At 44.0% G+C, this 27132-nt stretch overlaps 2 protein-coding genes across 3 annotated transcripts in view; one reads left to right on the forward strand and one right to left on the reverse strand.

The window, feature by feature from the left end:
- The window catches only part of CAPN7 (calpain 7), a 55700-nt gene extending 43687 nt beyond the window's left edge, over positions 1 to 12013 (forward strand). The window contains exons 16-21 of one of the 2 annotated variants that reach the window (XM_066585529.1): positions 3383 to 3458; positions 5490 to 5635; positions 7000 to 7062; positions 7136 to 7266; positions 8120 to 8212; positions 11596 to 12013. In XM_066585529.1, the coding sequence (XP_066441626.1) occupies positions 3383 to 3458; positions 5490 to 5635; positions 7000 to 7062; positions 7136 to 7266; positions 8120 to 8212; positions 11596 to 11740 (654 nt within the window). In that variant the 3' untranslated portion in view covers positions 11741 to 12013. The remainder of the gene's footprint in view (positions 1 to 3382; positions 3459 to 5489; positions 5636 to 6999; positions 7063 to 7135; positions 7267 to 8119; positions 8213 to 11595) is intronic. The other variant, XM_066585530.1, reaches the window with a different exon arrangement.
- A 5991-nt stretch (positions 12014 to 18004) lies between these two features.
- The window catches only part of SH3BP5 (SH3 domain binding protein 5), a 51600-nt gene continuing 42472 nt past the window's right edge, over positions 18005 to 27132 (reverse strand). Inside the window, exons 8-9 of the mRNA XM_066585720.1 lie at positions 23647 to 23907; positions 18005 to 19859 (exon numbers count right to left, since the gene is read on the reverse strand). Of these exons, the coding sequence (XP_066441817.1) occupies positions 19654 to 19859; positions 23647 to 23907 (467 nt within the window). The 3' untranslated portion in view covers positions 18005 to 19653. The remainder of the gene's footprint in view (positions 19860 to 23646; positions 23908 to 27132) is intronic.

The following is a 27132-nucleotide window of genomic DNA, read 5'->3' on the forward strand; positions in this document are numbered from 1 at the left end:
TGGAAATCTATTTTATATCTGTATTAATTTTATTTCCTTGCGCACTCTCTGTTCTCCCATTTCATTTTAGGCCGGGAGTGGGGTGCGTTGAGGGGAATCGATCCCTCTACTCGAAAAACTGCATTCAGATTGTCTTCACACTGTTAGGGTGCCCGCTCTCGGACGATTACCAATGCACTGTTTCCCAACATTATGCCCAGTGCAAGACATGCTAGTATGGGAGGGGAGGTTTCTCTTCCTTTCTGTCCGCTCTTGATTCTACTATCTGGAGAGCAAAGTGTGATTCAGCAGATGAGCCTGTAATCACTGTGCAGTCCCATAGGCCTCATGTCCACGGGGAAAATCAGGCCCGCTCCGGATTCTCCATGGAGAATCCGTAGCGGGTCCCTCCTGCCCCGCGGACATGAGCGCTTAAAATAGGAATTTAAAAGAATTAACTCACCCGCAGCGGGCCGGGAAAGTCTTCTCTTCCTCACGGCCGGATCTTCTTTTTCGGCCGGCGGATAAACTCGTCACGCCGGCGGCACGTCGCCGGGCACATCCGCCGAGCCGAAGCAAGAAAGATCCGGCCGTGAGGAAGAGAAGACCTTCCCGGTCCGCTGCGGGTGAGTTAATTCTTTTAAATTCCTATTTTAGGTCTCCCGCGGATCCGGATGGCTTCCATAGGCTTCAATAGAAGCCCGCGGGAGACCCGCACGAAAATGGAGCATGGTCCAGATTTTTTCATGCTCCATTTTTTTTAAAATCACTTTTATTGACGATCCGCGGGTATTTATCTACCCGTGGGTGGTCAATGCATCCCTATGGGGTGCGGATCCACGGGCAGGAGAAGAGTTAAAATCCGCTGCGGATTTTAATTCTTCTTTTGCCCGTGGACATGAGCCCATAAGGAATATTCCTACTTGTTCTATGCCCATACCAGATGGGAACAAAGCCTTACAGATATATTGATTGTTCATCCAAGTCTTGCTTTTGTGGGTGGTATGGGTGGTTTATTAAGTGCTTTACCTGCCATGCTCACAGATGTCCGCTTTCGGCGCGGCTTTCCTTCAGCATTGCACTGCCGAAGGCATCGGCAGAGCAGCGCTGAAGAGAGACCGGAGCCGGCACTTCTGTGCTTTGGGTGGTTGATCCGCCAATTGCATTCATGAGAAGTCCCATTCGGCAGGATGTGAACTAGAGAACTGTTCTGGGCATAATAAAAATAACAAAGGGCCCGTCCTCCTACAGACACAGCAGAAGACTTTACGGTTTCATGCCAACATAACAGGGTGTAACCATGGTTAGGAATATGCCAGATAGACATATCGATATTCCAACAATATCGGAATGTCTATTCTGATATTGTTGGAATTGACGGTCAATGCGCTGTACAACTATTATAGATTTTAATTTAACTACTATTTATAATTCTGATTTGTAGTTTAGTATCCAATGTCTTATATGAGAAATAAAGGGTGGGCCGCACTCTTTGGCGGAGGCTGTAGCGCCTTGCACCATGTGGCAAAGTTGTGTCGCCCCGTGTGCAGTGTTCCGGCTTTCTTATCCTGTTACTTAGTCCTTCTGTTCATGTCACATCACAGAGATAGTGTTTTTCCTGCAGCAGCTATTAGTTCTTGTTGAAGGCTATGTACGAAGCGGATCAATTAAGGAAATACAAGAAGCCTTTGCTGACGAGTATCCAGGTACAAAATCACCTGCTATACAATGGCACCAAACCGGGTCTGCTACAAACTTCAAGTAACCAAGGCTTCCGTCAGTCCGGACATTCGAAGTCATCCATGGCATTCAACATTGGATTGCAAGTAGACCTTGAGAACCAACTCTGAGACTGTCCCAGCACGTTGTGTGTCATTAACGATGTGTTGGTGAGGGGGGAAATCTCAGACCCTGAAACCAGACCGAATATCGTATACAGGAACCGAAAGAGCTCAACGAAGCTAAGCACATAGATCACTGTATGTGGCTGCTGATTAGGATTGCTACAGGAGTGTTTGACACCTGAAACCACAGACTATGAGGTGCTGGTCTACTGAAAATCCTCAATACAAGAAGCGTCACTGCATGACCCGAGAATCGGTGTTTTTGGCGCAGTGTCAGGAACACGAATAGCGGGTCCATTTTTTTATTTGAATCAATTATGAGTGCCGCGCTTTATCCGGACATAGTTGGTCGTAAAACTGTTCAAACACCAGAAGAAGGAATGTACTGCTTTTTCAACAAGATGAGGCAATATGCCGCACTTACTGTGACTCACTGGGACAGGTTAATGAACTGTTTACAGAAGAGCAAGCTGTGAGCAGGGCTTATGGCCGCCACTTTCCCCGGACATGTCCATGTGTGAGTTTTGTCTGTTTGTTTTTGGAAATTTGAAGTGAAAGTTGTACACCGATAATCCACATAACCTGGATGAGCTGAAGAAAAACCTCACGAACACTGTCCTCATCATCACTGTTGAAGAGCTGCAGCCAGTATCCGCTAACCTGTTGCAATGTGCCCAGAGGTGCATAGAAGTGATCCGGGATTACTTCCAGTGTCTGTTGTAACATCTGGGTAAATCGATAAAGATTTGGAAAAAATAATCTATTTGCTTGTTTTTCTTGTCACAGTATTGTCAAAGGCAGGGCTGCTTTGCCATGGCCCACCCTGTAGTTACATACTGGAGAAACACCTCGAACTCGCACAGTTGTTTATGTAGTTACCATGTTTTCCCCAAAATAAAACCCTGTCTTATATTAATTTTTGCCCCCAAAAAGACTCTAGGTCTTATATTTTGGAATGTCTTATATGTACCTAGCAGGTTCGGTCCAGGTCCCTCCCGCTGCTTTCCAGAGCTCAGACGCACTGAGTTGTGGCATTGATTGGCCAATTCCTAAACCCCGCCTCCACAACGTGATGGCTGGGGTTGGTTTTTTTGACCGCTGCTGAGCCAATCAATGCAGCGCTCTATAAACCAATCATAGCCATTGCATTGGTTCATTGAGCTCTGCATTGATTGGTTCTTGAGTGCTACTCAGCCAATCAGAGCCATATCATCTTTGAGGGGTGGGATTTATGAATCCTGTAACCAGGAAGTGATTTTCTGTGGGCGAATGAGGACTGCAGGACACACGGTCGGAGCTCTGGACAGCAGCAGGAGGACCTGGACCGAGCCTGCTAGGTGTAAGTATTCTTTTTTTCTTTTTTTAATAAATGTAATGCAGCTAGGGCTTATTTTCGGGGAAACAGAGTACAAGACACTGACTGCATGTCACCTATTGTGAGAACGCATGCAGGACATTTTATTTAATAAGTTGTACCTATAAATGTATAAGAATATGACGTTAATGAATAATTAAAGGGATATAAACAATACTGAAATGACTCTGCTTATTTCTTTAAGGATGACTTTGCGCAAAATCGAGAATTTATTACACTGGTTGTTTACAAGAATGATGGCAAAAAAGTTTACTACCCAGGTGAGTTTGTAAAAGCTTTTATACAAAGCTGTCCTTAACTCCTCCCTGTTGCAGCCCCTCCCCCCCCTTCTTTTTTTCCCTCATTTTTCTATTCACACTAAAGCCCATAACTGTATTTTCCCACTGACATGGCCACATGAGGGCTTGTCTGACGTTTCTAAATGAGATGCAGCAGGTGGCGAACTCCTAGCACGCAGTCTGTCTGCGATGATTGCTTTGTTTGAACCGAGCTCTGACTCTTGGGGGGGGGCCACGCTGGCCTTTTCCTGCCCGGTGTATAAGGAGAGAGAGCTGGCATTCTGGGCAGGGAGCGGTTGGCGTGATGCCTCCCCCATGACTCGGAGCTCTGTGTTCAGACAGGATCTTCAACTTATGCCTATTCTGAAATGCTGCTGTCTTTCAGAATAAGAGATACAGTACATGCCCTGAATAAAGATGGCTGTCACAGGTTTCCGTTAAATTCTTTTTTTTTTTTCAATTTTTCTCCTCCCTTTCAAAAAAACTTTTTTACTTACCCCTTTAACATGGCTGTCTGAGGGCTTATTTTTATGGGACGAGTTTTTTTTTCAATGGGACTATTTAATGTACCATATTTACTGAAAAACATAAAAAAATGTGGAGTGAAATGGAGAAAATATGCACTTCCGTCATATTTTGATGGTTCTTGCTTTTCCGGTGTACATACTGGGGCAAAAATGACATAACGTTTATTCTATGGCTCAGTAGGACTATAATGATACCAAATGTATACGTATATTTTTTGCTGTACTACTTTTAAAAAAACAAATCTCTTCAGAAATGTAGAAAATTACTTTCTGCCCTCCATTTTTTTTTTATTTCTCCATTGACTTAAGGCCCTTTTACACGCAACAATTATCGCTCAAAATTCGTTCAAACGGCCAAAGTGAGCGATAATTGTTACGTGTGAAAGTGAAACTATCACTCACTTGTTGTTAGCAGTCATTTAAGCTGACTTTGCTATCGGCCTAAACGACCTCATTAGCACTCGTTGGATCGTTGTCTTCTCCTGCTGTGTGAAAGCTCCCTGCACAGCGCTTCCCATAGGAAGCAGGGAGCGAGAAGCTGACGAGAAGCCAGCGAGCGGCCGGCGAGTCATTCTGTGTAAACTCTCTGCACAAGCTCTTATAACCTTAGCGGTGACGTCAGCGCTCGTGCAGTCTCTTCCCAGACTGCTGGCCTGTAGTTGTGTGAGGGCTTGTTTTTTACGGGACATCCTGTAGTCTTTTGGTACCATTTTGGAGTGCATATGATTTTTTTCCCCACATTGGACATTAGCTTGTAATCATTTGATCACACCTGCAGTATAATGTAATACCTAAGTATTACATTATACCGCCATCTCACCAGTATTCTATCAAGTCCTGCCAGAGGCATGGCTTTATAGGCAATCAGGGCAGCAATGGGGGACCTTCCAAAGGCCCCAGGCTGTGATAACAACCGATCAGCACCTCGTAAGGGGGCTGTTCAGGACCCCCGAACTTTGCCTGGGAGATTTAAAATTCCTCTGTCCAGAATGGGCAATGCCATTTAATGGGGTAAGGGGATCTTCAATCAGCTGAGTGCGCCTCCTGCTGGCGGGTGTCAGCTGTAAGAAATAGCTGGAATCCAAATTGTCTAGAGTGGGATCGTCTCCCAATCCCCCTCCATACAAACCCTGAACACAACTGTACGTCCTGTGCCGCTAGAAGGTTAGCATTGCAATGCACAAATAACAACTGCAGGATGTTTTAAAAGGTTTTCCCTTTTTTAAGGCCACTTTCACACTAGGTTTTGTTCAGTAATCTACTTTAGTATTTGTAAGCCACAATTAGGAGCCGGTCCAAAACACAGAAGTTGTGCAGAGTTTGGCATTATAGTTTTTCTATGTAACTTCCTCTCCTGGTTTAATGGAGCATTTGTATGTTGTAAGTTTTTTTTTTTTATCGTTTCTCCATATAATATTTCAGATATCCGCTGTGCAGTATTAACTATTATGGCTTCACGTGAAACACTTTCTATTATGTCTTCTAGCCGATCCTGCTCCGTATATTGATGGGATACGTATAAACAGCCCTCATTACCTTACAAAGATCCCACTGACCACCCCTGGAGCCCACACCTTTACTTTAGTGGTCTCTCAATACGAGAAGCAGAACACTATTCACTACACAATCAGGGTAAGTGTCAGGACAACAACTCCACCGGGGAAATGGAATGCAGAACCATGTAAAGAATTTGGCTTTTGGTCTACATAACCCTTTGCAGTAAGTATCCCAATCGGGTAGACTGGGGGAATCGTTGGTCAGGAAACACCCAAGACGTCAGTGATCCCTGTGGAGGGCTGCTGTGAGGACATTCGGGGTACCTCTTCTTGTGTCAGTAAAGATGCCTCTTGTGCTTCGTCAGGTTTCAGTCTCTTCTGAGAAAGTAGAGACTGTAACCTGGATGTCCTAAAATATGAAAGCCAAACGAAATGTGTCGCTAATTCAAAACCCCTTTAAATTATGCAGGAGAGAACAACCAAGATTAAAAATTTGGCAGTGGGCTAATAAAGGTATAAAATAATGAAAACAAATGTTCTAACCTTTTAAATGTTCCACTGGTCCAGTGTCATCGGTCCTGTCCCAGAAGCTCCTGCAGTGGACAAGTTGCCATTTATCATTCATCTGTCCGCTGCAGCCGGTCATGTGGATGAATAGCACATTACTAAGCAAGTGCTTCTGGGCCTGGACCAGCGGGACATTTAATAGGTGAGGGAGTTTATTTTATAACCTTATTAGCTTCCTGTCCAATTTTAAAATCCTCCTTTGTCACAACTGATGCACAAACATAGGAGGGGGCTGGCTCAGGTGTTGCAATGAGCTAGCCAGCCCCCAAAAATCACATCACCAACCCCTACACCCCAGGAGACCTGGTGTTGGAAATGTGGGTCCTGGACTGCATTCAGGAAAGTATATTTTCCCGGACGGCCCTTTTATATTAGATATGTATTTAAAGAGTTTGTCCCTGGCAGTCATTAGTATCACCAGGAAAGCTACAGGCCGCTGCATATTGTAGCAATGCGTGGCATCATCCCTTCGGTTGAATCGGTGACAGTGTAGGGCATGGTTGATCCAAAGCTACAAGGGATCCAGCTGGTCTTTCCACCAGTTGCCGCTGAATCCTCGTTTTTCATATCAGATAAATCCCCAGTCACATTAACCAACAGGCAGGTAATTTTGTAAATCTGTTCTTCTAAGGGGCCAACTTTGTATCTACTAGATTCTTCATTCCATATAGTTAAACAGTTACCTGCACTTTCACGATGGAGCGCTCACGCTCCATTGGCCGTCTTCGCCTCCTCCCGCCAGCTGAAGACGTTCCCATATAATGCCATATGGGGTTGTCTTCAACTGCCAGGAGGAGTACAAAGCAGCTGACGGAGCGCGAGCGGCCATCATGAATGTGCAAGGTAAGGAATCAGCATAGACGTTCAGTCCATTTCTGTTTTCTCATAACAGGATGCACCCTGTTCATTCGGTGTTATTGGTTTGCATTGTAGGTGTACGCAGCTTGCAAGTTTACATTTTCCAAGATCCCAACACCGTACACTATTAACAAACGGGTAAGAAGGTCGTGGGTTACATCGCACCACTGCTGCCCTTCTGTGTGGTTCTAACGAGTACTCTCTCTTCTAGATAAATGGCCAATGGAAAGGCCATAGTGCGGGAGGCTGCGGTAACTTCAGAGACACCCACAAAAATAACCCCATATATCAGTTCAACGCGGAGAAAGCTGGACCGTTACTGGTGGAGCTCAGAGGACCGAGGTCTGTGGTTTTGGCATACGGTTTGTTTTATTAAGGTTGGATAAGTAACAGGATGTCGAAAAATGGTAGCTATGAATTTCACAAATTGGTAAAAAAAAAATCCCAAGGAAAAATTTGGGTAGAGAGACTACTAGTGACCTGTGCGATGCAAGGTCGGACTGGGGTGTGCATCAGAAATCTGCCTAGCAACTGATGTAATGTTGTTAATTATACTAACAAATGTAAATTATCACTGCTGTTCAGTATCATTCAGTAATGTCACTTTTAGAAATTCCCAGAATGCTCTAGGATTAAAGGTGGTCAAAGAAAGTTAAAGATACCGCTATGCAGTTGCACACATCAAGAGCCCCTGCTCCACGTGTAAACAATGGAAAGCCACGGTCTCAGTGACTCATCAGTTATATGACTTGGACACAATGTCATATACACACGTGACCATTGTGGCCCTTTACTACAGCTCATCGTGTTCAGTACAGGAACATATATAGGCATCAAAAGCCCTCGTGTTCCTGCATGTGCTGAGTGTATGAGGAGGAGGATGTATTGACCACCTCCGCTGCATCACATCTACAAGGAGACCATGACTCTTCATTGCTTACATTCTTATTGATAGCCAGAATCCTCCGCAGATAGAAATTTACTAACATTATCTGTGGACCAAAGATTATAGAATAGAAGGATAAACATAAGAATTTATTAGAACAGAAGGTAAAAAAAAAGTTCTAAAATAAGGATGACCCCGAATGTGTCCTTCAGCCCTACTTGGTTTCCCTTTTTTGCTTTGATCTGCCTTAATTCTAGCATCGCTCATATTACTTGGACATATAGAAGCAAGTCTTCATTTATTGTGCAGGCAATACAGCGTGGGCTTTGAGGTCATCACCGTGTCCACACCTGGAGATCCAGGGCCATCGGGCTTCCAGAAGAAAAGTAGCGGTGATTACAGGTATCGTAATTATGGTGGTCCATCTTTCAGTGAAGACAAAAGTACTACAATGAAATGTAACTGCTGAATGTGGGCAGTCATACCGCCCTTATACTAGGCTCACACTGCGTTGTTCATATGATCCAGACGAAGGCCAAAAAGCTGCCTTTATTGCCGCCCCCCGGCTGGTATACTGCAGGAGAACAAAAAAGGATAGAAGGGCGTAGTAAACTACACCCCTCCATCCAACAGGATAGTGTAAAAAAAAAAAAAAAAAAAAATCAAACTATTCGTAAAACGGACACCGTATTAGCCTGTGGATGATGGATGCCGATGGATGGGATCTGTCACAGGCATCCGTTTGACGGATCATCATGAAAAGCTCAACGAATTGTTAATTAAACAAATTGTAGTTTATAGGTGACAGATCCATTAAATGGAAGTTTATGGTTGACCTCCGTCACCCATAGGTTATCATGGCATCTATTTAACAGATCTGTCTTCAGAAAGCTCGTAATGTATCCATTAACCTCTTACCACTAAAGCCTGTTTACACCTTAAGGGTGGCTTCACATGAGAGTGTGTGTACATAGGTGCGCACCCCTGTATGCGCAAAAACACGTGTGTGAAAGTCCGTGCATTGCCTTCAATGGAGCCGCGGCTGCTGCTGGCAGCTCCATTGAAGGCAATGGTCTGCCGGCACCCCTAAAGTGATTTTTCAGGGAAGAGCTTTAAATATAAGCCCTTTCCTGAAAATCATCCCTTTTAGTCTAAAATAAATAAATAAAAAAATATATATATACTTACCTGTCTGCCTCTGCCGTGTCCCTCGCGGGAATGAAGAACACCTCTGCCACATGCGGCAAATGTTTCCTTCATCCCTCCAGGGAATAAAGAATTCACTACCGCAGCTGTCACAGATGACAGTTGCGGTAGAGGATCCTGCTGCCGCATCCTGTAATTGTTTTTCAGGGAAGGGCTTTAAATGTTAGCCCTTCCCTAAAAAACAAGTCAAACTGGTGTAAAAAAAAAAACATACTCGTCTTTCCTTAGCTGCCAGGGTTCAGCCGCATCCTGTCTCTGCTGTCCCCGACTCAGCACTGAAGTTCTTTCAGGAGCCAGTGAAAGAGTTGCTTCTGATTGGCTGAGGCGCTCAGCCAATCGCAGGCAGCTTTCATCTGTCATTCATTCAGCGATTGGCTGTTCGTTTTTCCATTTTCCTTTCTTCCATTCAGTGGTACTTTTTAATGTACCATAGAATTTTTAAAGAGTTTTTCAGTACATTATAAGTGGAGAGAAATGGAAAAAAATGAAATACCGCCATCTTTCGATGCGTCTTGTTGTTAAGGCGCACAAACTGTAACAAAAATGACCTGAAAACTTAATACTACGAGTCAGTACGATTACTACGATACCAAACTTATCTGCCATCTTCTGAGCGCAAAACCTTTTTTTCCGCCAACATAGTTGTGAGAAGGCTCTTTTTTTACAGGACGTCCTGTAGTTTGCATTGGTACCATTTTGGAATACATATGACTTTTTGATCATTGTTTGTTTTTGTTTTTTATTGCATTTTTTTTGGAGACAGGGTCCCCCACTAGGGAACTTGAATTTCACTACTTTTGATTGGTTTTACAATACTTTAGTAGCGGGTATCTTCAAGCCTCCGTATGCCATAGCGACTCACCGGCACCCCACGGTCTCATCACGGGTTTCCAGTAGGTGACAGAGAGAGCCCCCTCAGTGCGATTGCAGGGTTTAATAATTGGGATTGGTGGACGCCATATTAGTCTATGGGTGATATGCCGGTTTCACACATCTGAGATCCTCGCGCGAGATTTGTGTTTTGCACAACGCACAAATATGAACCCCATTCTTTTGAATAGAGTCGTACACAGGAGCGATATGCTTTCTTTTCCTGCATCACACCACGATGTGGGTGAAAAAAAAAATCACATCATGTTCTATTTTTATGCGTGCCCTCGCATCGTCCAGTCTTGGCAAGCGCGATATGAGACTGAGTTTCACTGCCTGATATTGTACTAGTCCATGTAAAATTAGCCTTAGGCGTTCACAGCCTCCGTAATATGTATATATTCCAGCATATATGTTAAATGGAGGCCAAAAATGCAATTTTAGCATATGGCTAAGGCTCTGCTGTCACTCTATCAGCACAGAATTAACCTTTATAAACATTGTATTGCTTATTATAGTCCAGAGCTGCATTCACAATTCTGCCTATTACTATTGAGAACAGTTGACAAGCTCGTAGTTAAACCCATTTCCACACAGACTGCTCCATTTTCAGTGCGAGGACGACTATTTTGCCTAGAAGTTTAAAATTAACATTTTTCTCTTTTTCTTGTGGCCATCCAAAAAAATACCTATTTTAATTTGTGTTTACAACCCATTATTTGCCATTGGTCTGCTTGCAGGTGCGATCTTTCCTCCAGTGATGCTGTGACACAAAGGTTACAGCAGGTTCTATTTTTTTCTTCTTTCAGATCATTGAGAAAAACTCCGTCAGATTCGCATGCAGATGTGATTATTCTTTTTCTTAAAGAAGTAACCTGCAATTTCCTCGCAGAACGCACTGCACTTGCAGGCAAAATCACGGGTTTAGGAGTGCGATGTCGGTCTGCGTTTCTCGGACTGATATCACCCTCACCCAGGCTGCATCTCCATGTAAAAGAGAATGGACCTCCTGCTATATGGGGACTAAAACTGTTGTGTAATTACAGCCCATCATCCATTGGAAGCAGGTTTAAATTTAAGTAGAACTGCTGCTCTTAGCCTGGTCACATGACCAGTAACATCCAGCAACGGCATGTCATTTGCCAATCACATGGAGTTCATGTTATGGACTACTTTCTGGATAGCCCCACAGTATTATAGGGAGATAGGTGGCCATTTCTTCAAACCCATGTGAACTTGTTCCTCCTAAGGGGGCGGGGTTACTTGGACTGTAGCCCACTTAATTGGCAGATGAAACATCATGCCAATGCAGCAGCGCTGGAAGTTACTGGTCACATGACTGGGGTCAAAGTAGCATTGCTACCTAACTTTACCCACCCTATGGATGATGGACTGCCATTGGAGACTGATCAAAAACCTCTGTAAAAGTTGTGCACTCACCTAAAAAGTTGCTTCAAAGACTGGTTGACAACACCTTCTATGCCATTGATTGGTCTGTTCAGCTATTACCACACTTAGAGCCCCCTACAACCATGCGCTGGTGTTACGATTATAGCCCAGTCCTATTCAAGTGAATGCGGCTGAGCTGCAGTATGGGGTGTAGCGCACAGATGAATGTGATGTCTGCGAGGTAGAAGCTGAAGATTACACACCGCCGCCCCAGCAGTTAGACTGCTATTACATTGTCTTTACCGCTTCTCTCTCCACAGATGTGGGTTTTCCTATCTGGAAATAGACAACATCCCAGCCGGCATCTACAATATCATCCCCACTACATTTTTGCCTGCGCAGGAGGGCCCCTTCTTTTTGGACTTCAATAGTGTAACTCCCATCAAAGTGTCGCAGCTACAATGATGAAGAGATGGAGCCTCCTACTTCTCAGGACATTTCTCTGCAATACAATTCCACCTTAAGGGACAATCATGGCTGACGAGGGCTTTACATGGCTTGTGATACGGCGTTAGGGTATTGTACACCGCTTGCAAATGCTACTTCATGAAGAACAAGCCCTCTTATGGGAGGGAAATGGTACTGCGAAGATGCGGTATATGCTGAAGGTCTACTTGAAGATTTTATTGGAGAATTTCAATTAATCACCAAAAAAAATTAAATATTTTTTCACCACCATCCTGGAACGTGCTCTGTGTATTTTAGCAGACAGACGTGTTGGATATAAATACTATAGATTAGAATCGCAGTATGACCAAGAGGAGCATCAAAATATATAGACACTGGGGTCACCCCTAAAATGTGACTCTTAATGTATTAACAGGCCAATATAAGATACGAGACACATAAAAGAACCAACCAAAAAGTCCAGGCTACTACTGATAACAAAAAGCAATCCCAGACTGTTAATACGAGGACCCTTGGGAAAACGCACTGATCAGAAGGAAAAGGTAAAGATAATGTAGATTGCTATACTGAGATCATCATGGGGAAAAAAATGCTGTCCGCAATTCTCCCGTAACTAAAAATCTATTCGTTCCTAAACCCCATCAATAGGAGAGTAAGCATCAAAATACAATAGGAGAGTAAGCATCAAAATCATGTAACTACTGACAGAGTTACCAGCTGTATACTGCCAGTACAACTACTAAAGTAGAACAGATACTTGGCTCCCTCCGCTGACACAGACGGGATAAAGGCAGAGAGCACCAAGCATCTGTTCTACTTTAGTAGTTGTACTGGCAGTATACAGCTGGTAACTCAGTCAGTAGTTGCCTTATTTTGATGCTTACTCTCCTATTGATGGGGTTGAGGAACAAAGATTTTCAAGTAATAGATTTGCTAACAGCATTTTTCCTTCGACTCCGGCGCCATGCGCTTGATTCTAGTGCATTTCCCTGGTTTGTGCGATCTCCCAAGGGTCCTTGTTTTGGCAACATAGTCTGGGTTTGCTTGTTAGCAGTAGCTGGGACTTTTTTATTTTTCTGTATCTCATGTTATATTGTCCTATTTTTGAATTCATTAATTAGTCTCTCGGGGACTCCCTGAAAATGTAACTACTAAAGATTGGAATTCTTTGACGAGTGTGTTGATTATTTAGTAAGACAATTTGAGCTGTTATATAATTAAAGTACTGGTCAATCTATTAGAATTTAAGTGTATTAACCCCTTAAGGACACATTTTTTTGACAAGTGGGGGGGCTCACTTAAAAAAAAATAATAATAACTTTTTCCATTTACAAAACTTCCGTGGGCTTGCTCTCTGCAGAGGCAGTTGGATTTTTCAATGGTACTAGGTAATGTATCATATAATGTACTGAAAAAGGGCTTAACCCCTTGAGTGGCACGCCCGGAAATTTTCCGGGACGAGCTCCACTGCTCATAGTGACATAGCCCGGAAGATTTCCGGGCTATGTATCTCTATGGGAGCTGCAGAGCACAATGCCACAAGCTGTGACAGTGTGCTCTGCCTGCACAGCCCCACAGAGAACAAAGCAAGGGCTTTGAAAAACCAGCAGAAGATATTGCCGACATGTCGGCAATGTCCTGCTTTGTTTACAGGTTGCCATAGAGACCATCGGCTTGTCAGAAGCAAGCCGATGGTCTCTGTGACAGGGAGAGCTTGGTGCTTGGCTATCAGAGGACAGCTAGGTACTAGCTCTTACAGCAGAGATCAGAGAAAACCTCCGATCTCTGCTGTGTTAACCCTTTACATGCTGCAGTCTATGTGACTGCAGCATGTAAAGGGCTGTCACTGCAGCATGTAAAGGGCTGTCACCATCAGACCCCGGAATGTGATCAGGGGGTCCTGATGGGTCCCTGTGGAAGTCCCCTAAAGGGACAAAAAAAAAAAAAAAAAAGTTTAAAAAAAAAATGTTAAAAAATTATTTAAAAAAAAATTATAAAAACACTTGTCTCCCTTTACTTTGTAAAAAATAAAAAATACAATCCCACATGTGGTATCCGTGTGCGTCGTAATGACCCAGAGAAGGAAGTTAATACATTATTTAACCCCTTAATGACATGGCCCCTTTTTTTCTTTTTTCCCCATTTCTTTTTTTCCTCCCTCTTGTTTAAAAAATCACAACTTGTCCCGCAAAAAACAAGCCCTTATATGGCCATGTCAATGGAAAAATGAAAAAGTTATGGCTCTTGAGACGCAACTGCAAAATTAGTTGAAATTCAATGATTAGACCATTTAAAAAAATCTGCCCTGGTGGGCACGACAGGGTGGTAGGAAACCTGCCACTCAAGGGGTTAAAGGGGGGGGGGGGGAAACAAATTCCACCATCTTTGGGTGGGTCTCGTTTTCACAGTGCGGCAGAAGTAACTTTATGGTTCAATACAATCACACGGATACCAAATTTTATATAGTTTTACTTTTGCTGCACTACTTTTAAAAAATAAAATCTTTATATAAATGCATTTTATTGCCATCTTCTGACAACTTTATTCCTCCATCAATATACACTATATGGACAGAAGTATTTGCTGATTTTCTGCAGTGTCCAAATACTGAGTTTACCGAACAATATGCTGGGAAGGACATGGGTAAAATAAAAAGCTGCTCATTTTGTAATCATTCATTAACTGATCGAACGCTTGTGGGAGGAACTGGAGAGACGGGTACGACACCGCCACCCACGTCCATCCTCACAACAATCTCTTCTCACAGCCTGGCATGAGGAAGGGTGGCTATTCCTGCCCAGACTTACAGAGAACTTGTGGAAAGTATGCCTCGATGTGTTACCGCTGTAATACAAGCAGCAGGAGGGCCGACACCTTACTAAATACAATACAGCACTTTATGAAAAATGGGCCGTGCCCAAATACATTTGTCTGTAGTGTAGTTGTGAGAGCTCATTTTTTTGCAGGATGTCCTGTAGTTTAGAGTTCATGTGACTATTGCTTATTCTGGTGTAGTGTGCGTTTTTTTTTTCCTGAAGAGATAAATGTGTTAATTTGATAGATCAAACCTTTATAATGGGGCGATACCAAATATGCTTTAATTTTATTTTTAATAAGGGACACATACAGAAGGTAAAAGGGGGTACAATGGTCAAATTGTGACTGCGGCTAGCAGGGATTGTAGTCAGTAGGTCAGGGAGCATGTTATCAAGCGTAGTACTGAGGGGTTTGGTTTGCCTCCCTAAAGAGATGCTTTTTTAGAATGAGGAATTGCCCGGATAATTTTGGGTAGCGCATTCCAGAGGACTGGTGCTGCTCTGGAGAAGTCTTGGAGGTGGGAATGAGATGTTCAAGTTAAAGGGGCACTCAGTCTGATTTCGTTAGAGTGGAGAGCCCGGGCTGAGTGGTGAATTGAGATGAGGGATGCAATGTAGGATGGCGCGGTGCTATTGAGAGCTTTATGGATGAGGGTGGCAAGTTTAAATTGAATTGTATTTGACTGGCACAGGGCAGAGGCATCAGAATAGTGGCTGGACAGGAAGAGGAGCCTGGCTGCCGCATTCAGGATGGATTGGAGAGGGAAGTCTGGCGCGGGGAAGGCCGATCAGCAATGAGTTGCAGTAATTGAGCCGAGAGTGGATGAGGGCAACAGTGGGTGTTTACAGCGTGTCCTTGCGATGTTCGAGGTGTAGGTGACATTCGGGACAGAGATTGGATGTAGGGGGTAAAGAAGAGATTGGAGTCTGGGAGTTCTGGTGGCGCCACACTGAGATGGAGATGTCAGAATGAGGTCGGTTAGCAGAGGGAGGAAACACCAGTTGGTCAGTTTTCATGTCAATATTACATTATACCACATTTTGACAGGCACACCTTATAGGAATTTGTTCATGTCAGCCGTGGAGGCCTTCAGAAGGCCGCTATGGTAACCACACAGCACTCTGATTGCATCACAGGGAAAGGGGCCCCATTTGGAACCCCCGAATGATAGCGGTATTTAGGTCAACAGCCGCAATTAGTATTGCGTGTTGGTGTCTGCCGTCAGACTGCCAGCACCCGACTTGAATAGAGCAGGAACAGCTCGTGATCCAGCTCCATAGAAACAGCCGCACACCCAGGACGTAAAAGTACTCTGCTATATTAAAGGGGTTTGGGCATTAGAAAAAATAAATAAATAAATAAATAAATATCAATCCTCCCCCATCAGTCTTCTTACCGTATCTTCTTTGCCGATCTTCTCCTTGCTCCACCAGTCCCCCGAGTCATCTCAACTCCAGCTGACCGGATCCTCCTCTTCCCGTTTCAGAGCATCCTTTAGCTGCAGTTCACTTCCTGCAGGGCAGTGAACGGGACGAGTGACGTAGCAATCACTGCCTAGCAGGGAATGCATGATATCTTGTTCCTAGTGTTTCATATAATATATGAAGCATTAGCGGCAAGACTTCATGCATACGCAGTTGCGCTAAAGCAGGCTGCTGAGGATTTGGCATTGCCTGCTAGGGAGTGAACGCTACATCACTGTTTACTGCCCTGCAGGAAGTGAACTGCAGCTAAAAGGACGCGCTTAAGCTTGAGAAAGGCTGATACAATCAGCTGAAACATCGCTCTGCCATTTTTATCCTGGATGTCTTAATAAAGATAAGTATTTTTTACTTTTAAAGATGATGCAGTGAAGATTTCTTCTACTCATTGATGGACGCTACGTCACTAGTGACGCAACGTACACACTGCCCTGCAGGAAACAGAATGCTGGTCATGTACACTTCATCACAGGAAGATGACGATCTGGCTGCTGCAGGGAACTGGAGGAGCCAGGAGAAGAGGATAGTCAAGAAGACGACTGGACTGACAGGCGAGGAAGAGGCAAGTATAAATTATTTTTTTTTGTTCAGAAACCCTTTAAAAAGGCTTCAAAATGCAGAATTTTGAAAGTGTACATTTTGCACACTTTTCTCAATACTTAGGCTGTATTCACACGGCGATTTTCACTTGCGGGTTCTGCCCTAGTTCGAGATGGACAGCTCTCACATGGGAAAAGAATGCAGTCATTTCAATGCGTTAATTCACACAAGCGATTTTTCCCTTAGACCAATAGTCAGAGTTTGGGGAAAAAATGCTCCAAGTCCTATTAGTTTCTATGGGAGTATAAAAATAAAAATTAAAAAAAAAAGCGTAGTTGCATGTGAATCTGTTTTTAATGTGTGATACTATGCGGATGACAAAAAAAAAACACCAAAAAGTGGAAAACGCACAGCAATCACATAAAAACCAGTTAGGTTTTCACAGACTAAAATCGCACTGTGTGAATATAGCCTTAAAAGGGATTTTCCGGGACTAAACTAAACCACTGGTAGGAACCCCGGCCAATCTGCTGATTGAAAAGGCTGTGTCGCCTAGGTGAGCGCCCTGTCCCCTGCTCAGGCTTGTAATGTCTTGTTCATTGGTCATATGGCCAAGAGCAACTCTGTCCTATTCTAATGACTGGGATTGATCTGCTATACAAACGTATGTTGCTGTGCCCGGTATGGACTGAAGTGGCCACAGGGGTCACCCAATTAAAATACTGGCAGCACGCCAAGCAAAGAAAAAGGCTCCTACTGGTTTTGTGCTCCAGAGGACCGGAAGTCGCCGTCTCTGCGTTCCATTGACCGGATAAACTGCACTGCCCTCTTTATACTGCTTTAAGTGTTCTTTACTGAACCCCTGGAGTGCTGGGACTTTATCTACTTTGCGTTGCTGTCAGAGATGGGGTGTTGCCAAATGGTCTTTTTGCTATTGTAGCTGCCATACATCCATTATTTTAGGATAACTTCTGGGTCAGCTGAGCTGCTAAAACAGCGTATATCACGCATTCATGTAGTCCCCACTGCAATTTAGAAATACCACTAAATGCCGGGCGACTGGAGTTCATTTTAATCTGGGGTGTAAAGGGGTTAGAGCGGACAATACCCCTTGGTCAAGGATCTTACCCTCTTACTACTGCAGCACTTTTTGCCTTTTGGATGAGATTTTCTCATATTTTTTTGAAAGTGGAAAAAAGCTAAACTTTTTTTCCGCAACAGAGCTGTTAAGGGAGCAGAATAATGGCAACCTCTGCCCAAACCCCATTGACTATTTGGGGTCAAGAAGGTTGATTTGAAACCTGAAAACGTGTTAAGTGGGATAGAATATATCCCCTGTGCACAAAAGTGTACCGAGTCAAAGGGAGACAAGACCCTTCAACATACGAGTTTGTAGGAATAAGAAAAACAAACAAGTCACTAATTGCATGAAACACCCTTTAATACACTTAACTTTATACAGAAACATACAAGTTGTGAAACAAAACCGACAGCAGAGGACAGTTCACATTCCAGGAATACTCAAGTGGAAATGATACAAAGCCAACCATTGGAGAACCGAAAACGCTTCTGCTAGTAGCACGGACTCCACTCGCTCTACAGAGCATCATCACCTCTTCTTCCTCCACCAGTACGAACATGCACCATACATAGTGGCCACGTCATTCATTTGTATTCGATATCAGATACAACATTAACATGAGAACATTGGACTAAGATGACTTTGTAGATCTTTGATCGATCTTCATATATTGCTTACCCGACAATAGAATGGATAACGGGGTCTTATAGACAAACTGAAGCGGATGAAACACAATGATGTCTAGGGAAACGGATTAGACTCCACCCGCCATCATGGTACGAGCTAGAGCTGGAAAAGGTTACCATGAACTCCAGCATTGCTTTCCCTCTCCGCTAACACTTGTACATAACCGTTGAGTTTTATAGAGCCATTAGAGACTGGAAGTCATCGGGATTAGTAGTATTCCTATGGCACAGTCAGACATTTAAATCTAGTGGCCAATACATCATCTATATAGCTGCTATATCTATATATGCAAAAAATAGCTGTGGATGATACACATCCCTTGCCCATAATGGAGTAAACACATTTATATGGCATACCAGGAAGAGTCTTTTACTTCCGTTATTTTTTCACATTCTTAACATGTAGCAAAGAGTATAAAAAAGGCGTAAGTGCAATTTTCAGAATAGGATTTTTTAATTTCTTTCTTTAAACTAATACTTATGTGCTTCAACAAGGTATGTTGATAAAATCACTTGTGTAGGCAGGTTGGGGTTAGATGACCACGTGTGAAAAAGATGCTGATGCAGCACATTTAGCATGAAAAATACACTAGAACTCATTTTATAAAGTAGCTTGTTGGGAATGAGGGGGGTAAGCTGACTAAACTAGTTCTATACAACCACCAGGCTTCACTGGATATACTGGTGGGTGTCCATACAATACAATGGCTTCACGGATTACCGACTAGTCTTCTTGGGGAAAGATAGCTTGCGACCTGGATAAATATTAAATATAAACCAAGTAGTTGAATAAATTGCACAGGACCAAAATATGAATAATAGTATCTATGTATAACTGGACAGATTCAAAAGTTCTATCATACGGCTAATAAAAGGTCTACTTCACATTGAAGTGGTACATGACGGTGGTTTTCCAATGGGAGATCTAGGTGCATACTGTACACTGGACTGCAGAATCTCTGCTTCACTACTCAAGAATACAGTTGCATATAGCAAAGACTCAAGAAACAGGAAACCTTGTTACAAACACTCATTTTTGGGATTTCTCCCATTTGGCAAAGACTCTCGGATGCATTGCTTCAATTATTGCTCCAGTTATGGATATCTTGCTCTTGGGCCCTAATTTCAGGATATATGTTGAATTAGGGCTACAAACAGTATAGTAGCCGCCTGCTGGCAAAGCCATCTGGCTTTGCTTCATGACACTTGCGCCATCCTTCAAACCAGGTTACGTCTCAGCAGTAGGCACGCAGCATGTGCTGAGTGTAAGTTGTTGGCACGGAGTCTGTTCTGTAATCCGTATGTTCACACGGCATTGACCAGCACCGGCGAAGCGAGGGCCTGAGAGCACGAACACTTCCTTAGGTCTGCACGGCTTTCAATGTTTGTGTGCTCCAAGGACAGCTGCTTCATCTTGTTGTCCAGCACGGGTAAAGCTCTGGGTTTAAGGATGAAGTTGTTGTTGTTGATCCTGTCCTGGGCTTTGTTCTCCGATCCTTCTGCCCGGCTGCCTTCAGAGAAGTTACAGAACGAGAAAAACATTGTTATCCAGAAACAGGATTAGGTCACACCGCTTTTAAAAGGGATTGTACCCCAATTATATCAATGTCCACATCTATTCACTAATTAAACAGGTTTAACCCTTTCCAATCCACTGTCTGGCGTCCTCTGACATTGGAGCTGTGCAAGCTTCAATCAGAATGTAGGAAGACGTCCGACAGGGTATTCTTACCATCTATTGCCAGCCACTCCACTGTCGGAGCCTCTCTGGCGCGCACACACACTGGCTTTAGCCAGCAGATGGCACGGTTGTATAAACAGCAAAAAGAGAAAGCCTTTTTGGAAACCCTGATTCCAAAATTGGATTGGAAAGGGTTAAAGACTTAAAGGGCATATTTACAAAAACCTATAATCAAAAACTGCATTTCCTGTGGTTTTGCTATGCAGTAGTTACAGATGAAATGTAAAAACTGTTATAAAGTCAACAAAGCTAATATGCGCACTGGAAAACCACGGCAAAGTGCAGTAAAAAAATAAAATTAAAAAAAAAAGTCTAGTGTAACCAAACCCTAACACATCGTAAGGGAACAGAAGCGAACCCTTTGGAATTACTTGGATTTCTGCATTGATTGCCAATAAAATGTGGTCAGATCGTTATCCAAGTCACAATTACAAACGAAACGTCACACAGTTCTACCATCTTTTATTGAGCTCATTAAGTTATCCACAGTGTAGGGAAAAGTCAGTGAACCCTTGAAATGAATAACCAGTGCATTAACCTTTAGCAGCAACGAACTCCGGCAAATGTTCCTTCTCGATGCAAAGAGGAGGCTTTTTGGACCATTCCTCACTCCAAACCTGTTTTCAGGTCATCAATATTTCTGGGATGCCTTGTTTGTACAGGCCTCGTCAGATCATGTCACATCATCTCATTAGGACTAAGGTCTGGACTTTCAATAATTCTTCAGTTGAATAACTTTTGTGTTTTGGGTCACTGTTTTGTTGCACCACCCATCCTCTCTTCAGCTTGATGTGGTTATGGACTACAGCCATTATATTCTACTGTAACAGGTTTTGATAAATCATAGAATTCATTGTTCCAGCAACAATAGCAAGGCAGCGAGGCCCTGAGGCATCAAAGCAGCACCAAACCATGATGCTACCCCCCCCCCCCCCCCCCACTATGTTTTCTTCTTAGCAACAGCTTTCCAAGAACACCATGGATTATGCAGTGTATTTCTAGCAGGGGACACTTGAACGGAGGTTTTTGCAGTTTGAAAGGTCTTGTTGCTGGGGAGTCCTGAAGGTCCTGAGTTAGTGAACAATTTGACTTTGTCTAGCTGTAGACCAAGGTCTTTAACAGAGTTTTTGTAGCCTTTTCTAGCTTTATGCGTCTCCACAGCACACATCTTCTGAGGGCTCCTGAAAAGTTGTTTGCATCAAGGCATGGTTCATACTAACCAATCTTTCTCGAAAAGAAGATTTGTCAGTAACCAGGCTTAGTATGCCTTTATTTAATATGAAAATCAAGTGTAAGGCCTCGTGTTCACGGGTGGGTCGGATTCTGTGCAGGAAATCCCGCACAGAATCCAGCGCTGCCCGCGGCCAGTGAGCCCTGCGTACCTAAATTTTCCTGCCGGTGGTGTCCACGTGGATCTCTTCACTTCCAGGTTTGCTGTACTGCGCGTGGTCCTCACGGTTCACAGTCAGACATGCCCATTACAGATTTTTTTTTAATCTCCCGTTTTCCCGCAGATCTGCGGCACATCTGCAGTGGCAGCTGAGGGCGTACCACGGATCAGATGGCTTCCATTGACTTCATTGGAAGCCCTTCGTGAGGGATCCACAGCAAAATGGAGCATGCTGCGATTTTTTTTTTCCCGGACCAAAATTCCCGCAAAACAAGTCTGCATACTTTAATTTGCAGACACTAATACTTCCCTATAGGCGGCTTGATTTGCGGATCTCGCAACTCAAACCCGCTCGTGGACACTGGAAGTGTGGGTTTCAGGCCCAATCTCTTCCCCTTAAATGAAACATTTTACTAATTGTTGAATAAGGCATTAACACAATGTATTTGTGCACGCAAATAAAACCCAAAAACACACACAATCATGCCCTTACTGATTTCAGTGGGCAATGAGAGTATATGCATAAAATAGAATATGCTGCACATATTTTTCTGCAGGAATGAAATGTGCGCGCATATTACGCTCATCACGCATGTTACGCTCATTTGGAAGAGACCATTGAAATCAGAGGGATCTATTCACTGCATAGTACATGAGTAAATTTTGCTCAAATACACAACGCAAATGCATTCGTGTGAACAAGCCCTTAGGCCCCATTTCCACAGCTATATTAATATTTAAAATCCGCAGCGTTTTTCCCGCACGCGGATCCGCGCCCCATAGGGAAGCATTGGACACCCGCAGGTAGTTAAATACCTGCGGATGTCCTTTCCCCTTCAGGCACGGATCTGCGTGTGGGAAAAAACACGGCATGCCCAATTTTAGTGCGGGTCTCCCGCAGACTTCTATTGAAGCCTATGGAAGTCGTCCAGATCCGCGGAACACCCGTACCTGAATTAAAACTCACCTGTCCGGACGCTGCGGATCTTCCCTCCGTCGCAGCCGGATCTTCTTTCTTAGGCCCAGCGGACGTGTTCGGCGCATGCGCATGGCACGCTGCCGGCGTGCTGAGCACATCCGTTAGGCCGAAGCGTCCGGAGAGGTGAGTTTATTCTTATTTTTAGCCTCATGTCCGCGGGGCAGGAGGGACCCGCTACGGGATTCAGCATGGAGAATCCGCGGCGAGCCTGATTTTCCCAGTGGACATGAGGCCTTAGTCTCTCAGTTTACTGTGGATATTCACTCAACGTGCTCAATAAAAGACCACGTACAATTGTAGGTTATCCGTTTACTTTGACCGTCTTCTACGATTAGACAGTCAGACCACATTTTATTAGTAATCAATGCAGAAGGAAATCCAAGTCATTCCAAAGCATTCACTAACTTTTTCTTGCCAACTGTATATAACTTTATAGAAGTTGAAGGTCTTGTTTTGTTTTTGAAGATCCAGTTCTAAATCCCCTGTACAGAGAAGTCTGCCTGCAGCCACCACTAGGAGGAGATTAGGCGCTTACTGACTATTAGGCCGGGGGCCAGGACATAGCTGTCTGCAGGACATCTGGCACATCCATTAAGAGATGCAGGGGGTTTGAAGCCGTGTAAATCAGAAAAACAAAGTTCAGACAGTAACCTAGTAAACTTGTAATCTTACACTCCGGGCCCCTTTTACACTTCTAAGAGGCCATCAGCGTTACAGTTTCGGGAAAGCCCTTTAACGGAACACTCCATTTAACATGGATTTGCTGTGTCAGGTTTGTAGGAGGAGACCACATCCGACTAATCTCGTGGGGGTCTTTGAATCTGAGTCTTGCCCTAGCCCCTTAGGTCCATAGGATAGTTAAAAGGTACACTATAGGCAAAAGTGAAGGAAGGTTTTCTAGTTTTTGTTTATCGGTAAGGCTTTGTTCACATCTAGATAGTTGTATGAACATTCTTTTTTCCAGGGAGGATGATTTTGGTTTTCACTGTTCCATATGTATTCAGCCATTGCCCATGAAAACGGTCTGATAATAGCACTTACTAGTAACAATGGACAACAGCCAGTGGAGCCCTCTACAACAATGACATTTTAGTTTCTCGGTCTTGCTCCTGCATTAATGTGATGAAGACATCCTGAAGAATGCAGTCCTTTATACAAGACACGACTAGGTTACTTTACTGGACGTACCTCTTTCCACATCACACTCGGGTGAGGATGCCCCGCTGCATTCACTTCGGGGGCCAAGGACAGGAGATATCAGCCCAAACTCAGACAGAGACATGGGGCTTGACAAGTCTAAGCTGCCAGGTCGGTTTGCCGGAGGAAAAGGACTCAGAACTTCGGAAGGACTTGTTGGGCCAGAGCTAAAGCTTGAGAGAGATTGAGTCTCAGAGTCATCTTCTGAAACCAAACTGCTGAGATTGTCATCTTCAAACACCTCCGAGGTCACTGGGAAAAAAAATATACATATATGAGTTCACACTATACAAAAAAGTCCTAGGACACCACATTCCACAAACCAGAAAATCAGATTAAAAATACCAGTGGATATTCAGGAAATAAACCAAATATATATTGATGAGGGCTATGTGGTAGGAGAACACCATACAATGGTGAGGACAGGGGGGCCTAATTGCAAGATTCAGTAAAAAACAATTTTTTTTTACCAGCTCCAGCCAACAAAGGGCATGCAGGTGGAGGAAAAAGTGGAGTATGTATTGTGAGGGATTTGTGGGAAGCAGGATAAGACAGGAGGTAATTAATCAATTGTCTACCCAACAGCTATCCTGAACGTTAAAGGGGTTGCCCCACTTCTGATTTCAGACAGCTCCGTACATTGTAGTGGTCTGGGATGGTACTGCAGGCTGAGTATTATTGAAGTGAATTGGGCTCTGCTTACAGTACCAACTCAGTCCACTGCACAATGTACAGCGCTGTCCAAAAAAAAAGCTAAAAGTGGAAGGACCTCTTTAAGGATAGACGGTAGGGGTGCATTCTGAAACCCTCTGCCTTGTGAGTTAAGAGAGCTTATTCTGCTGTTGTATGCAGCCCCTAAACTCAGCTCTTCGTGTTCCAGATATACCAGTTCTCATGGGCTGCTTTTACTGTTACCCACTCAACCAAGAGCTCCTTCCCCTTCAGCTTGGCAACCAAAGTGAGTGAAACCACTTCTTGAATTCTTCTTATTTAGATTTAGCATAAAGCAATACAGCTGGCAGCCTGAAGAATGGAGTATGAAGAAAGGTACGGCATTGAGCTACAAATGTAACGACCTTTTGTACGCCTATGGCCGATACCCTGGACAGGTGGCATTTACATATCTGGAAGTACACCTTAAAAAAGGCATATGGCGGACATTACAGTCAACAGTCATCCACATGGCCACCCTGAGAAAGTGGAGCAGACCCATACAGAGAAAACTGGCACAGCACTTCCCTACTGCACCTGGCACTTGGGCGCAACGATGGGCAGATGTCACATCATTCAAATGCCCAAGGATTGAACACTTATAGCAAATCTTAGCATGATGCCACCAACGATCGGCACAACCCCGTCATGATTTACACAACACAAATATTCCGTTCAATGAAGCCATGTCACATGAACCGGACTAATCCAAAGCAGAAAAAGACAGAAGTAGAACAAACTTTGGACTTTTAGTTGTTTCTGCTAAAAAAGGAAACCTTGTTATGTTAGAAGACAGAAGGAGGCGAGCGCTCCCCGGAGTCACCGAATCCTACTTCACGTAGGCGACGAGGTCGGCTGGCAAAACAAGCGGATCACATGACTTGCTTCTGTCAGGTCATCCCATTACACTTCTATACCGGATGCCATGTTTGACTGCAGGAGTCCTTTGATTTACCTACAAACCGGGTTTGGCGGTATAAACATATTTATAGATCTGACTACAGCTACATCTTATAACAACGTGAACAGCAGGTTTGAACACCATTTTGTTTCAATTTTTTACCTAAATAGGTTCAAAATGTTGTGCTGATTAAATGGTTCATAAACTTTTATAGCAGTCAGGTAGAAAGTAAGGCTGCCTGTCCACGGGCGTTGCAATATCCCGCGGCGGATGTCCTGCTGGGATTGTCCGGTCGCGAACAGAGAATCGCAATGATTCTCTGCTGGTGGACAGGGGGCCTGCGCTTTCCATAGCCATGCTATGGAGAGCGTTCATTGCGTTCCGATTATCGCCGCGGGAAACGCAGTTACAATTCGCCCATGGACAGGCGGCCTAAGGCTGTTCATATACGTGTTAGGATTTACATTAAAAACTGAAAGCACGGTGCAATGTAAGATCCATGAATGACCCCGGCAGCGCCCGACGGTCCTGGATGACTACATGTAGCGCCATTTTACCCAGCAAAAACTACATCTGCAACAGCGAGTCCTAGTGGAGCTTCCAACACAAAGGTTAACATTTTGGCCGCCAGCAGCTGCCACAAGGTGCAGTGTTTCCCCAAAAATAAGCCCTACCCTGATTTTTCTGGGAAGGCTTGGAATATAAGCCCTAGTTACATTACATACAAAAAAAAATGCGATGGCTGTGATTTGTTCTATGCCTGTTGCTTAGTCACTGCTAATTAATAAATCCCACCTCCAAACACAATGGCTGTTGATTGGCTGAACAGCTGCCGTAGAACCAATCAACAGCCATTGTGTTTGGAGGCGGGATTTATTAATTAGCAGAGCCGTGGCATTGATTTGCAAATTCATAAATCCTGTCTCTAAACGCGATGGCTGTTGATTGGTTGCACGGCAGCACTGGATGAGCCAAAGCACGGCCATTGCATTGGTTCACCCAGGGCTGCATTGATTTATTGGTTCTTGAGCACTGCTCAGCCAGGGCCATCGCTTCGTTGAGGCAGGATTTATGAATTCCACCACCAGTAAGTGATCTTATGTGGGCAACGGAGGACTGCAAGAAGCTTGCCCGACCTCCAGGAGAGGTACCTGCACCATAGTATCCAGTTCTTTTATAAGATTTCCCCAAAGTAGTGGCTGCAGGCAGCCAGAATTGTTTGATCTAGTTCTAGGTTTATGTAAAAAGAAGAATCTAGGGCAGGGGTGCGCAACTTTTTCTAGTCTGAGGGCCACAATGCTTACTAAAATCACTTTTAAGGGCCACAAGGGTATTCTCATCTCAGACATTTATGGTATATCCTAAGTATATGCTATAATAAAATAGAAGTTCCACTTCCAGGACTCCCACTTATTGGGAGAATGGGAGTCGCCTCCATCCCCCCCAACCAACACTCGAGAGAGAGGGGACAATGCACATGGCCATCTCCAATGTATAGGTATATAGCCTGCCATTTCATAAGTCCTATTTGTATGCTTGAAAGATCCCTCTAGACGTACTGGCCACTAGGGGTCTCCCTTCCTTCTAACATTTCGAAACCGCCATCAGGGTGACTGTAGAGAGCTGCGCAATAAGGAAATTGTGTGTGCAAGCGCTTTTCCAAAGACCTCCCACCCCTCCCCCACCTATTTTTTATTTTTTTTAACCCATATTTTCCTGGTGCAAAACCAAGGGGATACCCAGAGACTCCACATTTTACTGCTACCTCTGCTTATTCAATGTCCTGCCCCCAATTACATAATAAAACTTGCCCTCGTGCCCATCCCCAGCTACACTTCCTCTGCCCACTGCGAGGCATCTTGATG

The sequence above is a fragment of the Eleutherodactylus coqui genome, chromosome 12, assembly GCF_035609145.1.
Source record: "Eleutherodactylus coqui strain aEleCoq1 chromosome 12, aEleCoq1.hap1, whole genome shotgun sequence".
Lineage (NCBI taxonomy): Eukaryota > Metazoa > Chordata > Amphibia > Anura > Eleutherodactylidae > Eleutherodactylus > Eleutherodactylus coqui.